The sequence below is a fragment of the Engystomops pustulosus genome, chromosome 6, assembly GCF_040894005.1.
Source record: "Engystomops pustulosus chromosome 6, aEngPut4.maternal, whole genome shotgun sequence".
Taxonomy (NCBI): Eukaryota; Metazoa; Chordata; class Amphibia; order Anura; family Leptodactylidae; genus Engystomops; species Engystomops pustulosus.
In genome coordinates, this window is record NC_092416.1 from 125,855,388 (window position 1) to 125,879,151 (window position 23,764).

Consider the following 23,764-nt stretch of genomic DNA (forward strand, 5'->3'; position numbering starts at 1 on the left):
TTTTGGGGTCTTTGTCTTTCTTCTCCTTGTCCTTAGGTCTAGAAGAGTCGTCCTAGGACAAGGAGACAGACTATATTAGAATCTAAACACTAATGCACAACAAATTTTTATCCCCTTTAAGCAAAGTTTTTTGGTTGTACTCACGGTACCCGGGACAATGGGGGAAGAACCAAGGTCGTCCGCCATAGTAAAGGATATTTCCACAGCTTCAGTAGTGAACTCGTTGGTGGTATAGAGGCTGACACAAAGCAGGAAGTACTTTTAAACTTCCCGCCACCTTCTAAGCCAATCAGATGGCTTCTTTAAGAGTCACGTGACCCAACCCGGAAGTCGGGCGTACTGCGCATGCGCGAATCGGCCGGCGATACACGGCCGTCGCGCAGTACGCACCGGCGTACACAGGAGGGAATAGCTGTGGGAGGTAGCGCCCGGAAGCCGGGGGGCACCTCATCCAGGGTCCGGAGACCCATGCTCCCCTCGGCTTCAGCTCCAGGCCGCAGGAGGAGGGGAGCCAGGACACGTCCCGCAAGACGCCTAGCCAGGAAGGGAGGTACAGCCCCCGCTCGCGGCCCGTCCTGGGGGGTTTCTAATTTCATCCCCCCCCCCCCCCCCAAGGGGAGAGACGAGGTCTCGCAACCCTGACCCTTGGTAGGGACAGGAATACACTGGGGAACAGCGGCAGAGGAGGGGCCTTATATCTTTCGCAACTTCCTGTCCCTACCAAAGGTCAAGGTGCAACCTCCAGGTGCCGTCATGGGGGACGTCATGGAAAAGGAGAGTATAACAGTAGTAGCAATAAATAACTGTGCAGTCACATACCGAATAAAGTGAGGTCATTGCATTGTTAAGAAAATCATCTTCTTTCTTTGGGGGATTGACAGTATTTCCGAAGCCCACATATCTGTTCTCCTGGTTGCCAGAACCCCCACCACTGAAGAGCAAAAAAATAAGAATAAAAGAATAATTTGTAGATTTCACACTCATCTCAATTTCTTGTTAAGAGATGGCATCTCTCTAAGATTGGCGGGGGTTAGGAACCTCGCACCACCACTGATCTCTAGAACAAAAGGAATTACAGCACTGGTATAGTTTCCCCATGTGGGATAAAGGGCAGGTTGTAAGAGCAGTGCACTGCTGATCCAGTAATTCTATATTTTAGATGCATTTTCCTAAAAAAAACATATGGAACTGAAATCTACAGAAGGAACCTACCCCTGATAAGAATTGACATCATCATTCAGCCAATCCTCAAAGGCTCTGTCACCAGAGGCTCCGGTGTTGCCGCTGGCATTTGGGCTGTAAACAATGAAGAAGATAACATTTTAATTGAGAATCAGAAGGAAAATCCATAATTCAGTTCATTCAAGTGTCAAGTCTTTCCTTTACACTTTCTAAACTGTAATGAACCTTCTGTTACACATCCTTTATTAATAGCAGGAAAAAAAAATAAGCGGACTGCAATTTTTTTTTCTACTATTAATAACGGAATGTGTAACAGAACCCACCAACCACAGGTGTGAACTTAGCCCAAGTTACAAATCTCGCCTTACCGGTGAGATGAGCCACCCATCATTTTAGGCTGAGGAGGAGTCCAGTTCTTGGCAGATGAGGTTTCCTCAGACCATTCCCGACCTTCAGCCAAAGTAGCAACCTGTATAAAGACAATCCAGAAAACAAATTTGATACAAATCTATTTTTTTTAATTCTCAGAAATGAATAGGGTAGATTACAATATTAAACTTTGCAATATTCTTTATTAAAGGATACACACTATCAGATGACCTGATGGTAGATTATAACAACTCACCTCCCTGTCCCCGGGTGCTCTGATCTTTAGTACAACTTGCAATGGCCGCATTAGTAGAAATATGACACTATAAAAAAAATGTAAATGAGCTCCACCACTATATAATTTATTCATGTCCCCAGTTCCTACTTGGTCCGCGCTTACATGGTGTACAGAGACGAAGACGTCACTAGCGCTCTTTCACTCTGCAAATCCTGCACATCCAGCCAGGCAGCCCTGGCAATGTCATTGCAGCGCATGGGACGTCACCGGCTCTCTAATCTATGTAGGAGGACCAAGTAGGGGAGGGCATGAATAAATTATACAGCCGCGGAGCACAGTGGTGCTCTGCAGTGCAGGTTTGCTCATTTGCACATTTTATAAAGTTATATTGCTACAAAATGCGGCCATTGCAAGTTATACTGAAAGCTCAGTGCACCAGAGGACAGGGATGGGGAGGTACTCAGGTAATCGGATGGCAGATGTCCTTTAAGGCAAGCAGTTTCTAAGTGTCTTTTTCTGGCGATACAGACAGAAAACGGATTTTCACAAACTATTTGAATAAGGACACAGAAACAATTTCCATTTAGAACATTTCATTGAGAGTTTAGTTCTGCTTTAATCGCCTTCAGAACAGCAGGACACCCATGACCTCACCCTGTCCCGGTAGAGAGCGGCAGCTTTGCTGTTGTACTTCTCCTGCATACTCCAGCAGGGGTCATAATCATCCTGGGCTTCCAAGAACTGGCGGAATTTCCCATTACCCCCGACCTTCATCTTCTCCAGCTCCACATCCTTCCACTTGTCCATTGTTACTGAACGCACAAAGCTGCAGAACACAAAGTACAGTCACCTCTAATCCAATAAACCTTTATTAATTCATATAGGGAAATAAGGTGACGCAGCTCTACAATAATTGACAAAACAAGAATTTGACATAAAGATACACACTAATACATAACACAGACAGTACTCATTCCATCAAACGGTAATAAAATTAGTCTGTTTTCACAATCTCCTCATTATAAAGACAAACCGTCATCAGAAGGAACAAATGATTCTTTTCCGATATAAGATGTCAAAAACAGTCACTAAATGTGCTTTTATGACCATTCATTACTGCATAGAGGGGATGGCTTTGATTATCCATTATTGTTATAAGGAGCTTCTAGCGCACTCCGTGTGAAGGAGGGATTTTCTAAATTCCTCTATAGTACCTAGTTGGGTTGTAGCAAAAATGCTGCCGATTTGGAGGAGGGTGCAAGCTTCTGCTAGTAACTTATGCATCAGTGTAATGGTAAAACAAAAAATCTCCCAGAGGCAACGTCTTCCTGACTGATGAGGAGGCTCCTTCTCTTCTACCTGCATAGGAGCTGACTTTCGTTTAGCAAAGAAATTGTCCTGTGATGTTGGTTATATACGTGAGCTATAACATGATGAGGAATGATAAGGATACTACCTGAGGTGGACTCCAAGCCCCCGATGCTTTCCAGAGCACTCCAAACACACCCAGATGCCATAAGTGACACTGACCCACTGAGGGTTAAATGCTCCACATTCAAAGCAGGTCTGCGGGAGAAAAGATGTACAGCATGAGTCTACAGTCCCAATTCCTATATATTCCCCTAGGTGGGACATTTATTGTGCCCTGGAATATACGGAATGTCCCGTCCCTCCAGCTCCTGATGTTCTAGCTATGACAGAAGCTCATCAAACATTTCTATGCCAGGTTTTGCCTGGAGTAGAATTGCACTATAGCCTGTGAACTTCTAAGTCTGAATGTTCGCAGACCATAGCTAGTGCGGAGGCAGCACCCATTCCATACCCACTTAGTGTAGATATAGCATGGATAGGGAAATAATCACAATTACTGATTGCACAGTAATATTTGTGACACAAAAATGATAACTCTCCCCAAAAGAATATGGCAGTGCTTGTGCCACCATAGCAGGAGTGTATAAGATTATTTATACTGTGACATGCAAACAGTTTAAATTACTCAAAAAAAAAAAAAAAAAAAAATGAGTGATGAAGGATTGTAAACCAAGCACACTGACATACTGGTGTGTACCCTCTCTGGCAGGATCTGCTATTTTATCTTCTTATGACATAAAAGATACACACTTACACATAACAGAGACAGTACTCATTCCCTCAAGCCTACAAAAAAAGGCTTTTAAAATTATGCAAAAATGCCTGAGGGGCTCCAGACTCCATAGCTCTTTTGCATAATTTTTAAAACCTTGTTTTCTTAAGAACAAGGGCATAAGAAGCTTAAAGAAGAGTGGATCCTGTTAGAGGGAGCACACACCAGTATATCCGTGTGCTTTGTTTACAACATTTGATTCTGGTGGTAGAGGTCCTTTAATATACTCAATGCACCCGAAAATTAATACATGGTGCAATTAATACATTCAATTCAACCTACAAGAAGGAAATCCAACACCTATTCTACCCTTTATTAATTATTCATGCAGGTGGGTAGCTCCTAACAGTGTAAACACGGGCATAGGTTTATTATGACCAGTCAGTTCTACCCCTTCAAAATAGACCAATGCATATAAATGCGATTTGGACTACTCAACCCCCAGTACTGGCTTTGGTTTCCACCAATTCTTTAAAAAAGTCCCTAAGTAGTTGTGACTATACATAGCTGCAGAGTTGCAGTGCTGCAGTGTTGGGAAGCAGCCCAGGACATCTGAACCTTTGTGGATGTTGGTGTGACAGTAAAATATGCATTTACTTTTCTGGATTGTAGCTGGACTTTGAGCACTGAGAAAACCCCTCATTCCGATTTGCTCTAAGATTTCTGCAACTGCTCCCAAGTCTCTTCCCTCTGTGGGGATGTGCCTTTTCCAGTGATCTCACATAGGAATGCACTCATAGTTCAGCTACAATCCTGGAATATAAATGTATTTATCACAGTTCTGCTACTAGCAACACACACACAAAGGTATGGTTACAAAGAACTGCAGGGTGACTACATAAAACTGTCTACAGCTTTGTACTGTCAATTCTGCATCTGGTCAGTTCCTCCAGACTTAAAATATGGTATAGACTTACATTGTTTTCATCCTCTGCTCTGACCTCCTTCAGCACCTTTCTTGTCCGAGGACTCGCCATGTCTCTACAAAAGAAGAAGGTGCCATCATCACTCATTGTCAAAGAAAAAGATATCTGATTTGTGTCCAATATATACATGATACTGAATGAGAGACCCCCAACTATATGAGCTAATTCCGCAATGAGAGTAGCTACTAAAAGGGGCTCTGCTGGAGGATACCCCAGCACATCGGCATAATACATGCTCATCTTATTGACCTGAAGGAGCAGTGGCTCCAGGGCTCATACATTACGGCAGTACAACACTGTAGCACAGGGAGACTTGTGCTGCTGATGTATTAAGCCTAGAATTGCTGGACACAACAAACTTTAAGCAGTAAGAGGGTCTCCACAGATTTTGTATGTGAACTTCTCGTGTTCTCAAGTGCAGCAAGCAGAGATCTTAATAACAGTGAGGTCTACTATTACAAAGCTGCAGAATCTCACAACTATCACATGACAGGTCACTCACAATCAGCCCTGTGACATAAGCTGGGGCTCTGGGAGCAGAACCAATCGGCAGCACAGAGGGTTTGTGTCACAGATAAAAAGGAAATACCAATGTAGTCCTGCAAAAGTGGCAACTAACAACCCAGCTTTCCAGGAACTCTGAATGCAAAGCTGTCACCCGGATACAACTATCTAGTACGGCAGCAGTGGAGAACTAGAAGATCATGCAATGCAGCGACACTGGCGGCTGATCCCCAGGCTCCTCCAGTCCTCTTAGTATAAAGGGGCTAAAAATCTATTTATTAGCAGGAATTTTAATATGGATGTAAGAACCCCGGCATTACTACTAATGACCTGTCCATCCTATGGTGTTACAATGCCGCAGCACTAGGGAAGGAGCAGAGATTGGATTTACTTCTACAGGGCCTGCAGTACTTCCGTCCAGCCACTACACTATAGATGGCGCAGTCAGCTTCCTTCTCCATCCCTGCTATTCTGGGGATGTCACACTCCTATTATGACCTCTCTGGACCATTAGTAGTTAAAGGGCCAGAACCAGGATAGCAACTAAATTGCAGAGTAGTCACCCACTTGCCAGGATGCCTGTTGCTAGGCATTAGAGAAGTATTTATAGGTCTATACCGCTGCTTCTCCTTATATATACGACATGGCCGCCAATACAATTCAATGAATTAATAAATGGAGAACAGGACAGGACCGAGCGGCCAGCCTGGTCACAACTACTACAACTCAATGGATGTCATGATAATGCTGTGAGATATCGCGATAGCGGCGGGTGATGGAGGACGTGGCAGGTGGAATGAATAGGATGATCGGGCGGGCTCGGCACTACAGTGTACCGGTTGTATGCGGGTGTACCTGCTGTGTCCGGAGGTGTGAGCTCTCTGAGGGCCGGATCACAGCGGTGAGCTGCCTCTCTGTCACTGCGCGGCCGCCGGTGGACGGATTGGCTATCACTATACGGCCGCCATCTTCCGGCTACGTTGCAGATTCGCAGAGGATTGTGGGGCGGCTAAGAGTTAACTACCTGCATGCCGGCTCGCAGTGCACAACAGACGGAGGTGTGTGTGGAGAGTGGTAATGGCGGTAATAAGCGGGGTGACCCAGCACTCACATCCCCACAACTGCATGGACGTTCATACTGTGAGATACAGAGGTGCAACCTGTAGACAGCGGGAATACAGAAAAAATACAGAGCCCATATAACGCTGTTATACACAGCACAAGTATACAGCCATATAATACTGCTATACACAGCACAAGTATACAGCCATATAATACTGCTATACACAGCTCAAGTATACAGCCATATAATCATACCTCCCAACTTTTGGGCAAGAGAAAGAGGGACACAAAGCCCCTCCCCCTTTTTCTAAACCACGCCCACTGTCCCACCCACAGGCATAGTATAATATCTACCTTGATGGTGCCCCCATGGTACAACACCCCTTAATTTGCCCCCCCCCCTTCCCGTGGACCAATATAATATCCCCTAATGCAACTCTGCAACATGTAAACCATATAAGACCCCTCTTTAATTTTATTCTGCCTTTACATTTGGTTTTGCACTTTTATTTATCTCCCCAAACTTACACATAATACTATCTGTACTCCTACACCTACCCCTTCTCACATGGTGTAGTCCCAGTTCTCTATCCTCCTCATTTTGTTCCCTTCTGTCGTCCATCCTCCTCCTGTAGCCCCCTTCCCTATATCCTTCTCCTGTTCTCTATCCTCCTCATTCTGTGGCCTCCTGTCCTCCAGCCTCCTCCTGTAGCCTCCTGTCCTCCAGCCTCCTCCTGTAGCCTCCTGTCCTCCAGCCTCCTCCTGTAGCCTCCTGTCCTCCAGCCTCCTCCTGTAGCCTCCTGGCCTCCAGCCTCCTCCTGTAGCCTCCTGTCCTCCAGCCTCCTCCTGTAGCCTCCTGGCCTCTATCCTCCTCCTGTAGCCTCCTGTCCTCCAGCCTCCTCCTGTAACTCCTGTCCTCCATCCTCCTCCTGTAGCCTCCTGTCCTCCAGCCTCCTCCTGTAGCCTCCTGTCCTCCAGCCTCCTCCTGTAGTCTCCTGGCCTCTATCCTCCTCCTGTAGCCTCCTGTCCTCCAGCCTCCTCCTGTAACTCCTGTCCTCCATCCTCCTCCTGTAACCTCCTGTCCTCCATCCTCCTCCTGTAGCTCCTGTCCTCCATCCTAATCCTGTAGCCTCCTGTCCTCTACCCTTCTCCTGTAGCCTCCTGTCCTCTACCCTTCTCCTGTAGCCTCCTGTCCTCTATCCTCCTCCTGTAGCCTCCTGTCCTCTATCCTCCTCCTGTAGCCTCCTGTCCTCTATCCTCCTCCTGTAGCCTCCTGTCCTCTATCCTCCTCCTGTCCTCTATCCTCCTCCTGTAGCCTCCTGTCCTCTATCCTCCTCCTGTAGCCTCCTGTCCTCTATCCTCCTCCTGTAGCCTCCTGTCCTCTATCCTCCTCCTGTAGCCTCCTGTCCTCCATCCTCCTCCTGTAGCCTTCTGTCCTCTATCCTCCTCCTGTAGCTCCTGTCCTCCATCCTCCTCCTGTAACTCCTGTCCTCCATCCTCCTCCTGTAACCTCCTGTCCTCCATCCTCCTCCTGTAGCTCCTGTCCTCCATCCTCCTCCTGTAGCTCCTGTCCTCTACCCTCCTCCTGTAGCCTCCTGTCCTCTATCCTCCTCCTGTCCTCTATCCTCCTCCTGTAGCCTCCTGTCCCCCAGCCTCCTCTAGCATCATCCTGTCCTCCAGCCTCCTGTCCCCCAACCTCCTCTAGCTTCATCCTGTCCTCCAGCCTCCTGTCCCCCAGCCTCCTCCAGCATCATCCTGTCCCCCAGCCTCCTCCTCCTGTACCCCAGCCTCCTCTAGCATCATCCTGTCCTCCAGCCTCCTGTCCCCCAGCCTCCTCTAGCATCATCCTGTCCTCCAGCCTCCTGTCCCCCAGCCTCCTCCAGCATCATCCTGTCCTCCAGCCTCCTGTCCCCCAGCCTCCTCCTCCTGTACCCCAGCCTCCTCTAGCATCATCCTGTCCTCCAGCCTCCTCTAGCATCATCCTGTCCTCCAGCCTCCTGTCCCCCAGCCTCCTCTAGCATCATCCTGTCCTCCAGCCTCCTGTCCCCCAGCCTCCTCTAGCATCATCCTGTCCTCCAGCCTCCTCCTCCTGTACCCCAGCCTCCTTCAGCATCATCCTGTCCTCCAGCCTCCTCCTCCTGTACCCCAGCCTCCTCTAGCATCATCCTGTCCTCCAGCCTCCTGTCCCCCAGCCTCCTCTAGCATCATCCTGTCCCCCAGCCTCCTCTAGCATCATCCTGTCCTCCAGCCTCCTCCTCCTGTACCCCAGCCTCCTTCAGCATCATCCTGTCCTCCAGCCTCCTCCTCCTGTACCCCAGCCTCCTCTAGCACCATCCTGTCCTCCAGCCTCCTGTCCCCCAGCCTCCTCCAGCATCATCCTGTCCTCCATCCTCCTGTCCCCCAGCCTCTTCCAGCATCATCGTGTCCCCCCAGCCTCCTTTCCCCCAGCCTCCTCCTCCTGTCCCCCAGCCTCTTCCAGCATCATCGTGTCCCCCCACCCTCCTCCAGCATCATCCTGTACCCCAGCCTCCTCCTCCTGTACCACAGCATCCATCATCCTGTCCTCCAGCCCCCTGTCCCCCAGCCTTCTCCTCCTGTCCCCCAGCCTCCTCCAGCATCATCGTGTCCCCCCAGCCTCCTTTCCCCCAGCCTTCTCCTCCTGTACCCCAGCCTCCTCCAGTTTCCTTCTCCTGTCCCCAAGGATACCAAAATTATAGGTTTTATAATGATTTTATACTTTTACAAAAATTAAAACCTCCTCTTCATATTGCCATCTTCTGATGCTAAGTTGTTCTTTTTAGTGGTCTTGTTTTAGAGTGCAGAACATTTTTTATATCACTTTTTAGAGCATTTTTTTAAAAGGTATTAATTAAAAATCTTTTTTTGGAAAGTTTTTTTGCGTTTTTTTTTTCCGGCGTTTACCGTGCAGGTCCAGTAACGATTCTTTTTTACAGATTGTTACATACCAAAATACCGTATATATTCCGGCGTATAAGACGACTTTTGAAGACAGAAAAATCTTCTGTCTTGTCTGGGGTCGTCTTATACGCCGGTAATCCCGACCGCCCGCCGTGTATTCACGGGCTGAGCCCTCACCATAGCCGGTAAGTCTTTGCTGCATATTGCAGCGAAAACACCGGTTTTCACAGCGATGGCTGCCGGCAGCCTCAAAAATCTGCCGGCAGCCTTAAAAAGACATCGGGGCGCATACTCGCCCTCCAGTGGCCCCGATGTCTGTGCGGCTCGTCTTCAGCCTACCGCGCCGTCTTCTTTCTTCTGCCAGGCGCCGCCATGTTTTTCCCCGGGGCAGCGCCTAGTATGACGTCAGCAGCGGCGCATCATACTAGGCGCCTGTCGGGGAAGATCAATGGCGGCGCCCAGCAGAAGAAAGAAGACGGCGCGGAAGACTGAAGATGAGCCGTGCGGACATCAGGGGAGCAGCGCTGCACATTGGGGCCACCGGAGGGTGAGTATATAAGTTTTTTTTTTAATGCTGGGCTGTGCTGTATACTACTGGGGGCTGTGCTGTATACTACTGGGGGCTGTGCTGTATACTACTGGGGGCTGTGCTGTATACTACTGGGGGCAGGCTGTATACTACTGGGGGCTGTGCTGTATACTACTGGGGGCTGTGCTGTATACTACTGGGGGCTGTGCTGTATACTACTGGGGGCAAGCTGTATACTACTGGGGGCAGTGCTGTATACTACTGGGGGCAAGCTGTATACTACTGGGGGCAAGCTGTATACTACTGGGGGCTGTGCTGTATACTACTGGGGGCTGTGCTGTATACTACTGGGGGCAAGCTGTATACTACTGGGGGCTGTGCTGTATACTACTGGGGGCAGTGCTGTATACTAATGGGGGCAGTGCTGTATACTACTGGGGGCTGTGCTGTATACTACTGGGGGCTGTGCTGTATACTACTGGGGGCAAGCTGTATACTACTGGGGACTGTGCTGTATACTACTGGGGGCAGTGCTGTATACTACTGGGGGCTGTGCTGTATACTACTGGGGGCAGTGCTGTATACTAATGGGGGCAGTGCTGTATACTACTGGGGGCTGTGCTGTATACTACTGGGGGCAGTGCTGTATACTACTGGGGGCTGTGCTGTATACTACTGGGGACTGTGCTGTATACTACTGGGGGCAGTGCTGGATATTACTGGGGGCTGTGCTGTATACTACTGGGGGCAGTGCTGTATACTACTGGGGGCTGTGCTGTATACTACTGGGGGCTGTGCTGTATACTACTAGGGGCAGTGCTGTATACTACTGGGGGCTGTGCTGTATACTAATGGGGGCAGTGCTGTATACTACTGGGGGCAGTGCTGTATACTACTGGGGGCAGTGCTGTATACTACTGGGGGCTGTGCTGTATACTACTGGGGGCAGGCTGTATACTACTGGGGGCTGTATACTACTGGGGGCTGTGCTGTATACTACTGGGGGCTGTATACTACTGGGGGCTGTGCTGTATACTACTGGGGGCAAGCTGCATACTACTGGGGGCAGTGCTGTATACTACTGGGGGCAGTGCTGTATACGACTGGGGGCTGTGCTGTATACTACTGGGGGCAGTGCTGTATACTACTGGGGGCTGTGCTGTATACTACTGGGGGCAGGCTGTATACTACTGGGGGCTGTGCTGTATACTACTGGGGGCTGTGCTGTATACTATTGGGGGCAGTGCTGTATACTACTGGGGGCAGTGCTGTATACTACTGGGGGCTGTGCTGTATACTACTGGGGGCAGTGCTGTATACTACTGGGGACTGGCTGTATACTACTGGGGGCAGTGCTGTATACTACTGGGGACTGTGCTCTATACTACTGGGGGCAGTGCTGTATACTACTGGGGGCAGTGCTCTATACTACTGGGGGCTGTGCTGTATACTACTGGGGGCTGTGCTGTATACTACTGGGGGCAGTGCTGTATACTACTGGGGGCTGTGCTGTATACTAATGGGGGCAGTGCTGTATACTACTGGGGGCAGTGCTGTATACTACTGGGGGCTGTGCTGTATACTACTGGGGGCAGGCTGTATACTACTGGGGGCTGTATACTACTGGGGGCTGTATACTACTGGGGGCTGTGCTGTATACTACTGGGGGCAAGCTGCATACTACTGGGGGCAGTGCTGTATACGACTGGGGGCTGTGCTGTATACTACTGGGGGCAGTGCTGTATACTACTGGGGGCAGGCTGTATACTACTGGGGGCTGTGCTGTATACTACTGGGGGCTGTGCTGTATACTACTGGGGGCAGTGCTGTATACTACTGGGGGCAGTGCTCTATACTACTGGGGGCAGTGCTGTATACTACTGGGGGCTGTGCTGTATACTACTGGGGGCAGTGCTCTATACTACTGGGGGCAGTGCTGTATACTACTGGGGGCAGTGCTCTATACTACTGGGGGCTGGGCTGTATACTACTGGGGGCTGTGCTGTATACTACTGGGGGCAGTGCTCTATACTACTGGGGGCAGTGCTGTATACTACTGGGGGCTGTGCTGTATACTAATGGGGGCAGTGCTGTATACTACTGGGGGCAGTGCTGTATACTACTGGGGGCTGTGCTGTATACTACTGGGGGCAGGCTGTATACTACTGGGGGCTGTATACTACTGGGGGCAGTGCTCTATACTACTGGGGGCTGTGCTGTATACTACTGGGGGCAAGCTGCATACTACTGGGGGCAGTGCTGTATACTACTGGGGGCTGTGCTGTATACTACTGGGGGCTGTGCTGTATACTACTGGGGGCAGTGCTGTATACTACTGGGGGCAGTGCTGTATACTACTGGGGGCAGTGCTGTATACTACAGGGGGCTGGTGGCTGTATACTACTGGGGGCAGTGCTGTATACTACTGGGGGCAGTGCTGTATACGACTGGGGGCAGTGCTGTATACTACTGGGGGCAGGCTGTATACTACTGGGGGCTGTGCTGTATACTACTGGGGGCAGTGCTGTATACTACTGGGGGCTGTGCTGTATACTACTGGGGGCAGGCTGTATACTACTGGGGGCAGTGCTGTATACTACTGGGGGCAGTGCTGTATACTACTGGGGGCAGTGCTCTATACTACTGGGGGCTGTGCTGTATACTACTGGGGGCAGTGCTCTATACTACTGGGGGCTGTGCTGTATACTACTGGGGGCAGGCTGTATACTACTGGGGGCAGTGCTGTATACTACTGGGGGCTGTGCTGTAATGTTGTTGTTGTTGTATGCCTTATGTTTATGAGCGACAGTGTTCCTGCCATATACCTGCATGTCATAAGAATTTACATTAAAAAAGGACCATGTTACATTCAAATCAGTTTTTTTAAAAAATTTTATCTGTGTTTTGTATGCGTTGGAAAAGGGGTAGTCTTATACGGCGAATATATCTTAAACTCTATATTTTAAACAGGAAAGTAGGGGATCGTCTTATACGCCGGAATATACGGTATATGTATGTGTGTGGGGGTTGTGTTTTTGTGTGTTTTATACTTTATTAAGTGTTTTTATGGGAAAGTGACATTTTAGGGGCTTATAATTTCATGTATTTATTTTTTATTCAAGTCCAATACACTGCTCTACAATACTTCTTCATTGTAGAGCAGTGTAAACTGTCTTCCAGGGAGATTGTGCAGCCCCAGGGCACTTGGCAGTCCTCGGGGCTGCCCAGAAGAGGAACAGCCTTACACGCCGTGATCATGCATGACCGCGGCGTGTAAGGGGTTAACACCCGCGATCGGAGTCAGCTCCGATCGCGGGTGTTACAGCGCGGTGTCAGCTGTGATAGACAGCTGCCAGCCGCAGCTTCTGGTGCCGGCTCTGTTCGTGAGCCGGTGCCAGAAGCGGGAAGCTATACTACGTCCCGGTGCGCTAAGTATCTAGCCACAGGGACGTGGTATAACGTCCAGGTGCGCCTAGGGGTTAATAGCTCACTGATGGCTATATCCCCCTTGGTGTGGAGAAGGGAAAAATAATCGCAATGTCTGGCGGTTCACAAGACATTGCGATTATTTCAGGGCTTGTACGTCACAAAGCTGCCATACAAGCCCTGATAGAGGTGTCCTGTCACACAGCACACACAGCTACAGGTCAGTGTGGGGGTCAGGCTGTGTCCTACCTCATCCCTGCTGTGCAGATTCTCCTAATGGATGTCTGTAGCCTCTGGAGGGGGGCACATCACACAGGCTGCCCCCTCCACCTCCACAGCTTCAGGAGCGGAGGGTCTCCGGGTCACACAGCAGCAGGCCCTCCTGAAGATTCATCCTCAGAGATCGCGGCAGCACACACAGGGGGGGAGGAGGAGGAAGGGCCCTGCTGTGCCATGCTCTGTGCTGGGAGCTCACCATCTCCAGGTGACACCCCCCCTCCCCCCTGTTGATTCCTCCTTAGACATCCCGCGGCAGCTCACACAGGGGGAGGAGAAGGAGGGGCCGTGCACTGCTGTGAGCTCTGCCTTCACAGCCTCCGCGCTGCCTCCTCTGTCTCTGCAGCCGGTGTGTCCCGGGACCAGGAGACGGGACAAAGTCTCTTGGCCCGGGACAATGCAGAGGAAAGCGTGATAACCTCTTAACCTCCCGGGGCGGCGGGACACAGCTGAAAAACCGTGAAAGTCCCGCCGAAACCGGGACGGTTGGGAGGTATGATATAATACTGCTATACACAGCACAAGTATACAGCCATATAATACTGCTATACACAGCTCAAGTATACAGCCATATAATACTGCTATACACAGCTCAAGTATACAGCCATATAATACTGCTATACACAGCTCAAGTATACAGCCATATAATACTGCTATACACAGCTCAAGTATACAGCCATATAATACTGCTATACACAGCACAAGTATACAGCCATATAATACTGCTATACACAGTATACAGCCATATAATACTGCTATACACAGCACAAGTATACAGCCATATAATACTGCTATATACAACCCAAATACAGAGCCCATATAACACTGTTATACACAGCACAAGTATACAGCCATATAATACTGCTATACACAGTATACAGCCATATAATACTGCTATACACAGCACAAGTATACAGCCATATAATACTGCTATATACAACCCAAATACAGAGCCCATATAACACTGTTATACACAGCACAAGTATACAGCCATATAATACTGCTATACACAGCACAAGTATACAGCCATATAATACTGCTATACACAGCTCAAGTATACAGCCATATAATACTGCTATACACAGTATACAGCCATATAATACTGCTATACACAGCACAAGTATACAGCCACATAATACTGCTATATACAACCCAAATACAGAGCCCATATAACACTGTTATACACAGCACAAGTATACAGCCATATAATACTGCTATACACAGCACAAGTATACAGCCATATAATACTGCTATACACAGCTCAAGTATACAGCCATATAATACTGCTATACACAGTATACAGCCATATAATACTGCTATACACAGCACAAGTATACAGCCATATAATACTGCTATACACAGCACAAGTATACAGCCATATAATACTGCTATACACAGCTCAAGTATACAGCCATATAATACTGCTATACACAGTATACAGCCATATAATACTGCTATACACAGCACAAGTATACAGCCATATAATACAGCTATACACAACACAAGTATACAGCCATATAATACTGCTATACACAGCTCAAGTATACAGCCATATAATACTGCTATACACAGTATACAGCCATATAATACTGCTATACACAGCTCAAGTATACAGCCATATAATACTGCTATACACAGTATACAGCCATATAATACTGCTATACACAGCACAAGTATACAGCCATATAATACAGCTATACACAACACAAGTATACAGCCATATAATACTGCTATACACAGCTCAAGTATACAGCCATATAATACTGCTATACACAGCACAAGTATACAGCCATAAAATACTGCTATATACAACCCAAATACAGAGCCCATATAACACTGTTATACACAGCACAAGTATACAGCCATATAATACTGCTATACACAGCTCAAGTATACAGCCATATAATACTGCTATATACAACCCAAATACAGAGCCCATATAACACTATTATACACAGCACAAGTATACAGCCATATAATACTGCTATACACAGCTCAAGTATACAGCCATATAATACTGCTATACACAGCTCAAGTATACAGCGATATTATACTGCTATACACAGCACAAGTATACAGCCATATAATACTGCTATATACAGCTCAATATGAACCTATTTTGTCTACCTAGATAAGTAGACGGACCCAGGACATAAACACATAATGCAACTATAATTCAACAATACTTTATTGAGTTAAACATACAAAAACCATAAAAGAGTTTTTTCAAATAAAACATGTGCAGCCACAGATGGGGGTAGGCAGATAGAGGAGTAACACCATTGGACACAAAGGGAGAAAGTTACTGCATTGCAAATTTTATAGGGATAAAGTGTATCAGGTATTTGTGTACCGTTCAGGTCCTTCAATGTAATTGTAACAATATATTGCACTTGCCCTAATAAAGTTTTAAGGTGAACAGGGTCTCTTACCCATGATCAAGCAGCGTATTCCCAGGTCCAGGGTGACTCCCGCCCTGACGCATGTTTCGGCTCGAATGAGCCTTCGTCTGGGGGGTTATATGATGTGATTTGCATATCTTGCTACTCTTCTCTTTACTAGGATGCTTTACAGTTGGCATGAGACAAGACTGGTGGTATCGCTCACCTTGTCTTCTCCAAACAAGCTGTTTTCCAGATGTTCCAAACAATCAGAAAGGGGATTCATCAGAGAAAATGACTTTACCCCAGTCCTCAGCAGTCCACTACCTGTAACTTTTGCAGAATATCAGTCTCCCCCTGACTTTTTTTCTGGAGAGAAGTGGCTTCTTTGCTGTCCTCCTTGACACCTGGCCTTGCTCCAAGAGTCTCTGCCTCACAGTGCGTGCAGATGCACTCACACCTGCCTGCTGCCATTCCTGAGCTAGCTCTGCACTGCTGGTAGCCCCATCCCAAAGTTGAAACACCTTTAGGAGACAGTCCTGGCGCTTCTGGTCCTTCTTGGGCACCCTGGAGCCTTTTTGGCAACAATGGAACCTCTCTCCTTGATTTCCATGATGATGCGATAGATTGGTGCAATCTTTCTAGCTGCAATACTCTTCCCTGTTAGGCCAGTTTTGTGTAGTACAATGATGACTGCACGTGTTTCTTTAGCAGGGGGAGGACAGGGGTAACAGGGGTGACATCACTGCCTCTGACCATGTGACCAGCCTCATTTACATAATAAAGAATAGATGATTTTATAATGAATAATGTATGAAATAACTAGATAAAGGCTGGGATGGGATCCTTGTGAGCTGCTCCAACAGGTAGTGGTGACAGGACCAGTGACACAGACCTGATGACAGGTGTCCTTTAAAGTGTAACCGTCATTCTGAGAAAAAAAACTAAAATCCATAATTCTGCTCTAGGTGTCCCTGGGAATCATTACTTAAAGTATTTTGCCTCTCTGTCCTCATTTAGCACCTTTTTTTGGCCCATAGCAACCACAGTTTCCAGCTCTCAAAAAAACTACAATCAGCAAAAAACCTGCCTCCTGTCATCTCATCACAAGCATGTGCTGCTGACCAATGACACCATATCTAATCTATTATAGCTGCCGGCAGCTTCAACAAGATGGTGGCGCATGGGTGCCGCCATCTTGTGAGCATCGTTGCTCCCTCTTGCGTCACCGGGGGGGGGGGCAATCGGTTGCCATGACAGCCTTGGGTCTTTCAAAGACCAGTGGCTGTATCGTTTTAAGGCATTCATTACAATGTGTGATTCGCTAAGTTAAAAGAAAAAAATATATATTAAAAAAAACACCCCCCTTTCCCTAGAAGTCATATAAATAAACTGTAAAAATCATAACCACATTAGGTATCGCCGCGTCCATAAATGCCCGATCTATCAAAATATAATAAAGTTTTTTCATTGTGTTTAACCCTGTAATTGAAGATAGTGCCCAAATTCGAAAAAGCACTTTTTTTGCCATTTTGAAAAATATTAAAAATTCAATAAATACTGATCAAAAGGCCATACAGTCATAAATATAGAAGCATTGAAAACGTCATCAAAAGTTCCACAAAATGGCAACACACACAGCTCCATACACCAAAGTATGAAAAAGTTATTATTGCCAGAATCTGGCAAAATAAAAAATACATTTTTTGTGCAGGAGGTTTAAATTTTTGTAAATGTATGAAAATATTATAAAACCTACACAAAGTTGTTATCCCTGTCATCGTACCGATCTAAAGAATAAAGTAGACATGTCATTTGGGGCAGTCAGTGAAAGCTGTAAAATCCAGGCCCACAAGAAAACCGTGTAAATCCATTTTTTTACCAATTTCACTGCATTTGGAATTTTTTCCTGCTTCCTAGTACACGGCATGGAATATTAAATACAGTCACAATGAAGTGCAATTTGTTACATAGAAAACAAGCCCTCACACAGCTCTGTACGTGGAAAAATTAAAAAGTTATAGATTTTTGAAGGTGGGTAGTGAAAAATGAAACGAAAAAGGACCTCGGCGTCCATAGCAAATGGATAAGGTTTGGTATCAATGCGATCCAGGGATTCAAGCTATGACTTCTCCAAGGTTCTGGATTTAATACCAGGTAGAGGGGTTCATATAGCCCTCCTGGGGGTGTGCAGGTGCCTGCACCTAATATAATGAGAGCACCCCTGATGCCCCTGGTCTTTCACCTCGGGGAAACCTTAAAAGGGTTTTCCAACTAAAGAAAATTATCTCAATCCCCCAGTGATGTAAACACAATAGATATCATTTTAACCCCTTACTATACAATGTTACTTAGTGTTATTGCTGTTTTAGCTCCTATCACTCCCTAGGCTGCTCAATGCAAAATCCCAGGGTGTGGGTGGGGCCTCTCTAAGCAGACACATAATAATCTATCTAGTTCTGTGGGGTGACAATGTGGTTAGATTATCATACAGGTGAAAATACACTTCCTTCTGACATTGTACTAACACTGACACATAGAAAGATGAGACAGATCAGAGATGAGATGCATGAAGTTTCTATTACACAGAGGCATGACAGACGGAGGCGGACAGGCTTTTACACTGTTACACAGATCACTTATCTTCTTGTAGTTTGTACTTTCTCTGCTCATGATGTTTTGGCAGGAAGTGATCAGTGAGTGTCTGAGCTCTGTGCTCGGGCTGAACCCTCTCCATAGCCGATTGCATATTGCAGCAAACACTTACCTGTAACACCCGCTATCGGTGCTAGCCAAGTGTGTGCAAAGCAGTAATCAAAACAAAAGGGGGCAGTCCCCGGATTACATACAAGATAGGTTCTGTAGGTTTGTTCTTAAGTTGAGTTTGTATGTAAGTCGGAAGCGTATACTTTATTATTGTAACCCCAGTCAAAATTTTTTTAGTCTCTGTGACAATTGGATTTTAAAAATGTTGGATTGTCATAAGAACCAGGATTAACAATAAATCTTAATTACAGACACCTGTGATAACTGTTACAGCAGTTTATTGTAGCCTAGGACTAAAGTACAGTAAATTACCAAAATCCAGAGGTCCGTTTGTAACTAGGGGTCGTATGTAAGTCAGGTGTTCTTAAGTAGGGGACCGCCTGTATATATGAAAACATTTTTTTGCTGATTCATAATCACTCTAGTCATCCACTAGATGGCAGTAGGTAACTAGACACAAGTTATGCAGCATCTATTGATGATGAACAGTGAGGTCATGTTTTACCTAAGAGAATTAAAAGTTACATATATAGCCATTGTTGTGGCTACCTGTTTCCAGCTTTAATGTAAAAGAGGTAAAACATATATTTTTGCTATAATTACCAGATATTCTGAATTATTTAATTACAAAATAAACATAATTTACTAAGAACTGAGAACCTTCAAGGAAATCTAACATCAAACATGATAAACCAGGGACACATTACTCATAGATCCAGGCACTGTGACTACGGTAATCTTATACTTGTTATCCATGGCCTCTTTCCTTCTTAAATCAACTTTTAAAATAATGCTAATGAACCTATAGGTCTTGTGGGGGTGTTACCAAAGATCCTTTGTGCTGCAGCATCACAGGTTACCCCGCCCTCCCCCTGATTTGCAGAGGAAGTTTCAGTGCACACTGGGAGGGGGAAGTGCTCCATGCACACTGTAACAGCCTGTGAACTACAGCATGGAGGGGCTTCAGGTTCACAAGCATAATTGTAAAAGTTGATTTTAGAAGGATTGAGGCTATGGATAACAAACATAAGAAAATTACCACAGCCACAATGCCTGGATCTTTGAGCAAGTGTCCCTGGTTTATCAGGCTGTGTACAGCTTTTTTGAAGTAAATGGGGCTCAGCCTCCAGCCACCACACTTAATCTGTGAGTAGATGTGATTTAGGTATTTTCTTAAATACATTTTTTTTTTAAATAAATGTTATTTATAAGTGTAAAACAGAAGTAGTACAATAATATACAAATATTCATAGGAACAGGAAGGATGGAATACACTTGTGATCCAATTGTAGTGCAGATCTTAAAAGAAAGCAGCCATGTTTTCTGTTTAGTATGGGCAACCTTTCCAATAAATGTGACACCAGTACCAGACATAGGGGCACATTTACTAAGGGTCCGCACTGCGCATTCTTGTTGGGTTTCCTGACTATTTCCGATTTGCATTTAAGTGGGGTTTTTGGCGCATGCGATCGGATTTTTGCGCAAACTTGTGCCCACTTCCATGCGACACAAAACGGGGATGTAGCCGACGGCAACCCAACAGATTCGGACAAACCGCGGGATATATAAGTCAATTTGTGTAGCAAGACAATGAACTCACATATACCAGGAAGAAGAAGGTGAACTTCGGCGGACCTCAGTGGGGAAGCGACAGATGTAGGAAAATGGATGCACGATCTTGAAGAATCGCGCTGGACTTCATCAGACAACGCACCTCGGGGATCGCAACAGGACCGGCTAAGTAAATCTGCCCCATAGATATTGATGTAGCATAGTTTCTGCAGGAAAGCAGACCTTTCTGGGGATGTGCGGCATTGGTCCAAATGAAAGGGCCTGACACCCATTTAAAGGGGTTGTCCAGGATTTAAGATTTTTTAAAAGAAGTCCCGGGTGGTGTGAAGACAAGACAGAACCAGTACTTACCTTACCTGGCGCTGCAGTCCTTCGCTGTTCCTCCGGGCACCATTGATCTCTGTATGTATATATAGGCTCAGAGGTGACATCACAGTTGTTATAGCCTTTCTAATAACTAAGGCTGGGGTATATTCTTCGGTAGTAAAAAGGGGTAATACTTACCCCTCTCGCCCTTATATATCCACCATAAGCATCAGATTTAGGATCAATCACCTACAGTCTTTTCCCTGATAATCTACAAATGTCTGGGGCAGAAGCAGGCTAAAAACCTCTCCCATCCCAGTAATACCAAGCTACTGTTCCTTAGGGTGTTATCTCACTGTGCATTCTTGGACAGTTCTTGGATCATTCTTGGTGCATTTTTAAATATACTGAAATGCATGCATTTTTGCATGTTTACCATTCATTTGACTGGTTTGAATCTGTTTTTCTTCATTACTAGAAGTGTAAGCAGCTTTGAAACTGATTCAAGCCAGCCAAACGCAAGGTTAACATGCAAAAACACATGCTATTTCAGTGCGTTTAAAAATGCACCAAGAACGCACCTTGCGACAGCACCCTTCTTTGTTTTTGGCTGGAATTCACAAATTCAGTGTTTCAGATGCAGTTTTCAAAGCCGAAAGCAGATGTGGATCATAATGGGGCTCATTTACTAAGGGTCGCACGCTGCACTTTCGTCTGACTTTGTACTTTTTCCGGGGATTGCACATCTCGGACAGGTAGGTTACAGGTGTCTGGACTGGGATTGTGGCTTCCATGCGACAGAAATCGGGGGGCAGGCCACCGGACGATTTGACTGATTCGGACTGAGCAAGGGATTTAACTTTCAAATTGTGTCATAATCCAATGCCCTTACATGCACCAGGAAGAAGAAGGTGAACTCCGGCGGACCTGGGCGATTTTAGTGAATGAATGTTGGACAGGTAAGTAAATGTGCCCCAATGTGTGAGAATATAACATCCTCTTCTTTTTTCACTCCACTCCTTGTTTGGACATCGGAAACCTCAGAAATCTGAAAAACTAAATGTGTGAACGCCCCGTTTTCTATAACCTTCCAGATACAATAAAACAGAAGCAACCCCTGGCATTACTGGGGTAGGAAAGCCTGTGGTGTTTGAGCTTTTCCAACAAAATAATAGCAGCCTAATAAATGCAGTCTTTTAGACAGAACAATTACTAATGCAAAATTTTATTTAAAAACACACTTTCTTGAATGTAATATTCTGTGTAATACCGCTGTGTGAATGTACCCTAATCCACAGCATACAGGAAAACAAAGGGATACATTAAATAACAAATATTTTTTTTTTTTTTTTTTTTTTTTTTATTGAAGTTTTAGTTAAAATACAGAAACAAAAGTATGTTATTATACTTAACAATCCAGTTCTAAGTACTTTGGAAAGAAGAACTAAAGTTATTTCCTCTTAAAGTAGTGAATCACAATAAAGCAATAATACAATAACTTATCTTAGTTCTCAAAGAATATTGGTGGTGTGACTGATATGTAGAACTGAGTAACCGTAAACAACCGTTAGTAACACTTCAACAGTTAAACAAGGTTAACCTTGACCTGATACTGGTTTCTAGCATATCTAAGTTTGCCCTTGGTAGTTAGGGCTGTTAATCCATTTGTCCCATGCTTGTTTGTATCTATGGAATTTATTTTCCTGGAAGGCTATGTATTTTTCAAATGTGCAGTTGTTATTTACCTGGTTAATAACTTGGCTCGCTTTCGGGCAAGCGATTTCCTTCCAATGTCTGGTAATAATTAATTTTGTGGCCATTAAAGTGTGGGTGATGATAGTTCTATTGTTAGTAGGGTATTTTTCTACTCCCATCAGCAGTAGTGCAGTAGCTGGCGAGGGTGCTATGTAGTGGTTTAGGGTATCGGAGAGTGTCTGGAACATTTTTTCCCATAGTGGTTTTATTACTGGGCATGACCATAAAATGTGTAGTATTGATCCATTGCCCCCGCAGTTCCTCCAGCATAGTGGTGAAGTGGAGGGAAATATCTTATTCAAACGGGAGGGAGTGAAGTACCATCTCATGCGTGTTTTGGCCAGTGTTTCTTGCTGGGAGGAGCATCTGGTTACCGAGTTGGCTAGATGAATCGCCTTTACCCATTGGTCTTCTGAGAAGGATGTATTTAAGTCTAGTTCCCATTTGAGCATATAAGGGAGTTTAGAGAATAACTGTTTATTTTCTAACAAGTTGTAAAAATATGATATACCTTTTTTAATGCCCAATGGGTCTTGTAACTTTTGAATAATCTTGGGGTTCATACTTGGGTAATGGGTGGGTGTCGTATTTAAAAAGCTACGTATTCTCATGTATTGAAAAAATTCAGCTGATGGGAGGAAAAATGTTTCCATTAGGATATTGTAGGGGGAGACAATCCCATTGGAGAGTATATCATTTATGGAGTGGGCCCCGTTAGTACACCAGGTGTTTAGGTTCATATTTGGAATATTCAGTTCCAGGAGTTTAATTGGGATGTGTTGTGGGGGGATATCTTGTGCTTCTTTTTGGTTTAAAACAAGTTTTTCCCATGCTCTATCAGTTGCTTGCATAGTTATTAATTTAGAGGGGGGAGGTTTTATTCTCCATGTGTGGGTCAGTATTCTGTTTATAAGGTGTATATTCTTTTGATAGTTTTTTTCAATGTTGGACCATAATTTGTCAGGTGATTCTGACCACCAAAATTGTGATTGATCTAACAAGGATGCGTAATAGTAATCTTTTAGATCTGGAAGGCCTAGCCCTCCTATTTTTTTGTTTTTGGAAAGCGTTTTAAAAGCTATTCGTGGGTGGTTGCCCTGCCAAATGAATTTATTAAGTTGTGTTTTGGTTTTTATAAAGAAGGACTCAGGTACGGGGATTGGTATGGTTCGTATTACGTATAGGTATTTCGGTAGGATTAACATTTTGTATGTTGCAATTCTGCCGAACCAAGATAAAATAACTTTTGAATATTTTTCCAGGTCTATGTTCACCTTGGATATTAGCGGCAAATAGTTGGTGGGGAATAGTTTGTCTACTGGGAAGGTGAGCTCGATCCCCAAATATTTAATGCTCTGTTTCCTCCAGTCTAGCTCATATTTTTGTTTTAGATTTTTTAGTTCTTTGCTC

General features: G+C 45.6%; 2 protein-coding genes across 10 annotated transcripts in view; one reads left to right on the forward strand and one right to left on the reverse strand.

The window, feature by feature from the left end:
• Window positions 1-13,801, reverse strand: part of ARFGAP1 (ARF GTPase activating protein 1) — a 28,915-nt gene extending 15,114 nt beyond the window's left edge. For 2 of the 9 annotated variants that reach the window (XM_072110916.1, XM_072110914.1), the window contains exons 1-7: window positions 13,548-13,799; window positions 4,850-4,913; window positions 3,246-3,355; window positions 2,444-2,615; window positions 1,551-1,651; window positions 1,213-1,296; window positions 820-931 (exon numbers count right to left, since the gene is read on the reverse strand). In XM_072110916.1, the coding sequence (XP_071967017.1) occupies window positions 820-931; window positions 1,213-1,296; window positions 1,551-1,651; window positions 2,444-2,615; window positions 3,246-3,355; window positions 4,850-4,913; window positions 13,548-13,552 (648 nt within the window). In that variant the 5' untranslated portion in view covers window positions 13,553-13,799. Of the gene's footprint in view, window positions 1-819; window positions 932-1,212; window positions 1,297-1,550; window positions 1,652-2,443; window positions 2,616-3,245; window positions 3,356-4,849; window positions 4,914-6,217; window positions 6,357-13,547 lie in introns of those variants that run through there. The other 7 variants (XM_072110911.1, XM_072110915.1, XM_072110918.1 and 4 more) reach the window with 7 other exon arrangements.
• The window catches only part of NKAIN4 (sodium/potassium transporting ATPase interacting 4), a 65,420-nt gene continuing 47,935 nt past the window's right edge, over window positions 6,280-23,764 (forward strand). Inside the window, exon 1 of the mRNA XM_072110924.1 lies at window positions 6,280-6,420. Within this exon, the coding sequence (XP_071967025.1) occupies window positions 6,391-6,420 (30 nt within the window). The 5' untranslated portion in view covers window positions 6,280-6,390. The remainder of the gene's footprint in view (window positions 6,421-23,764) is intronic.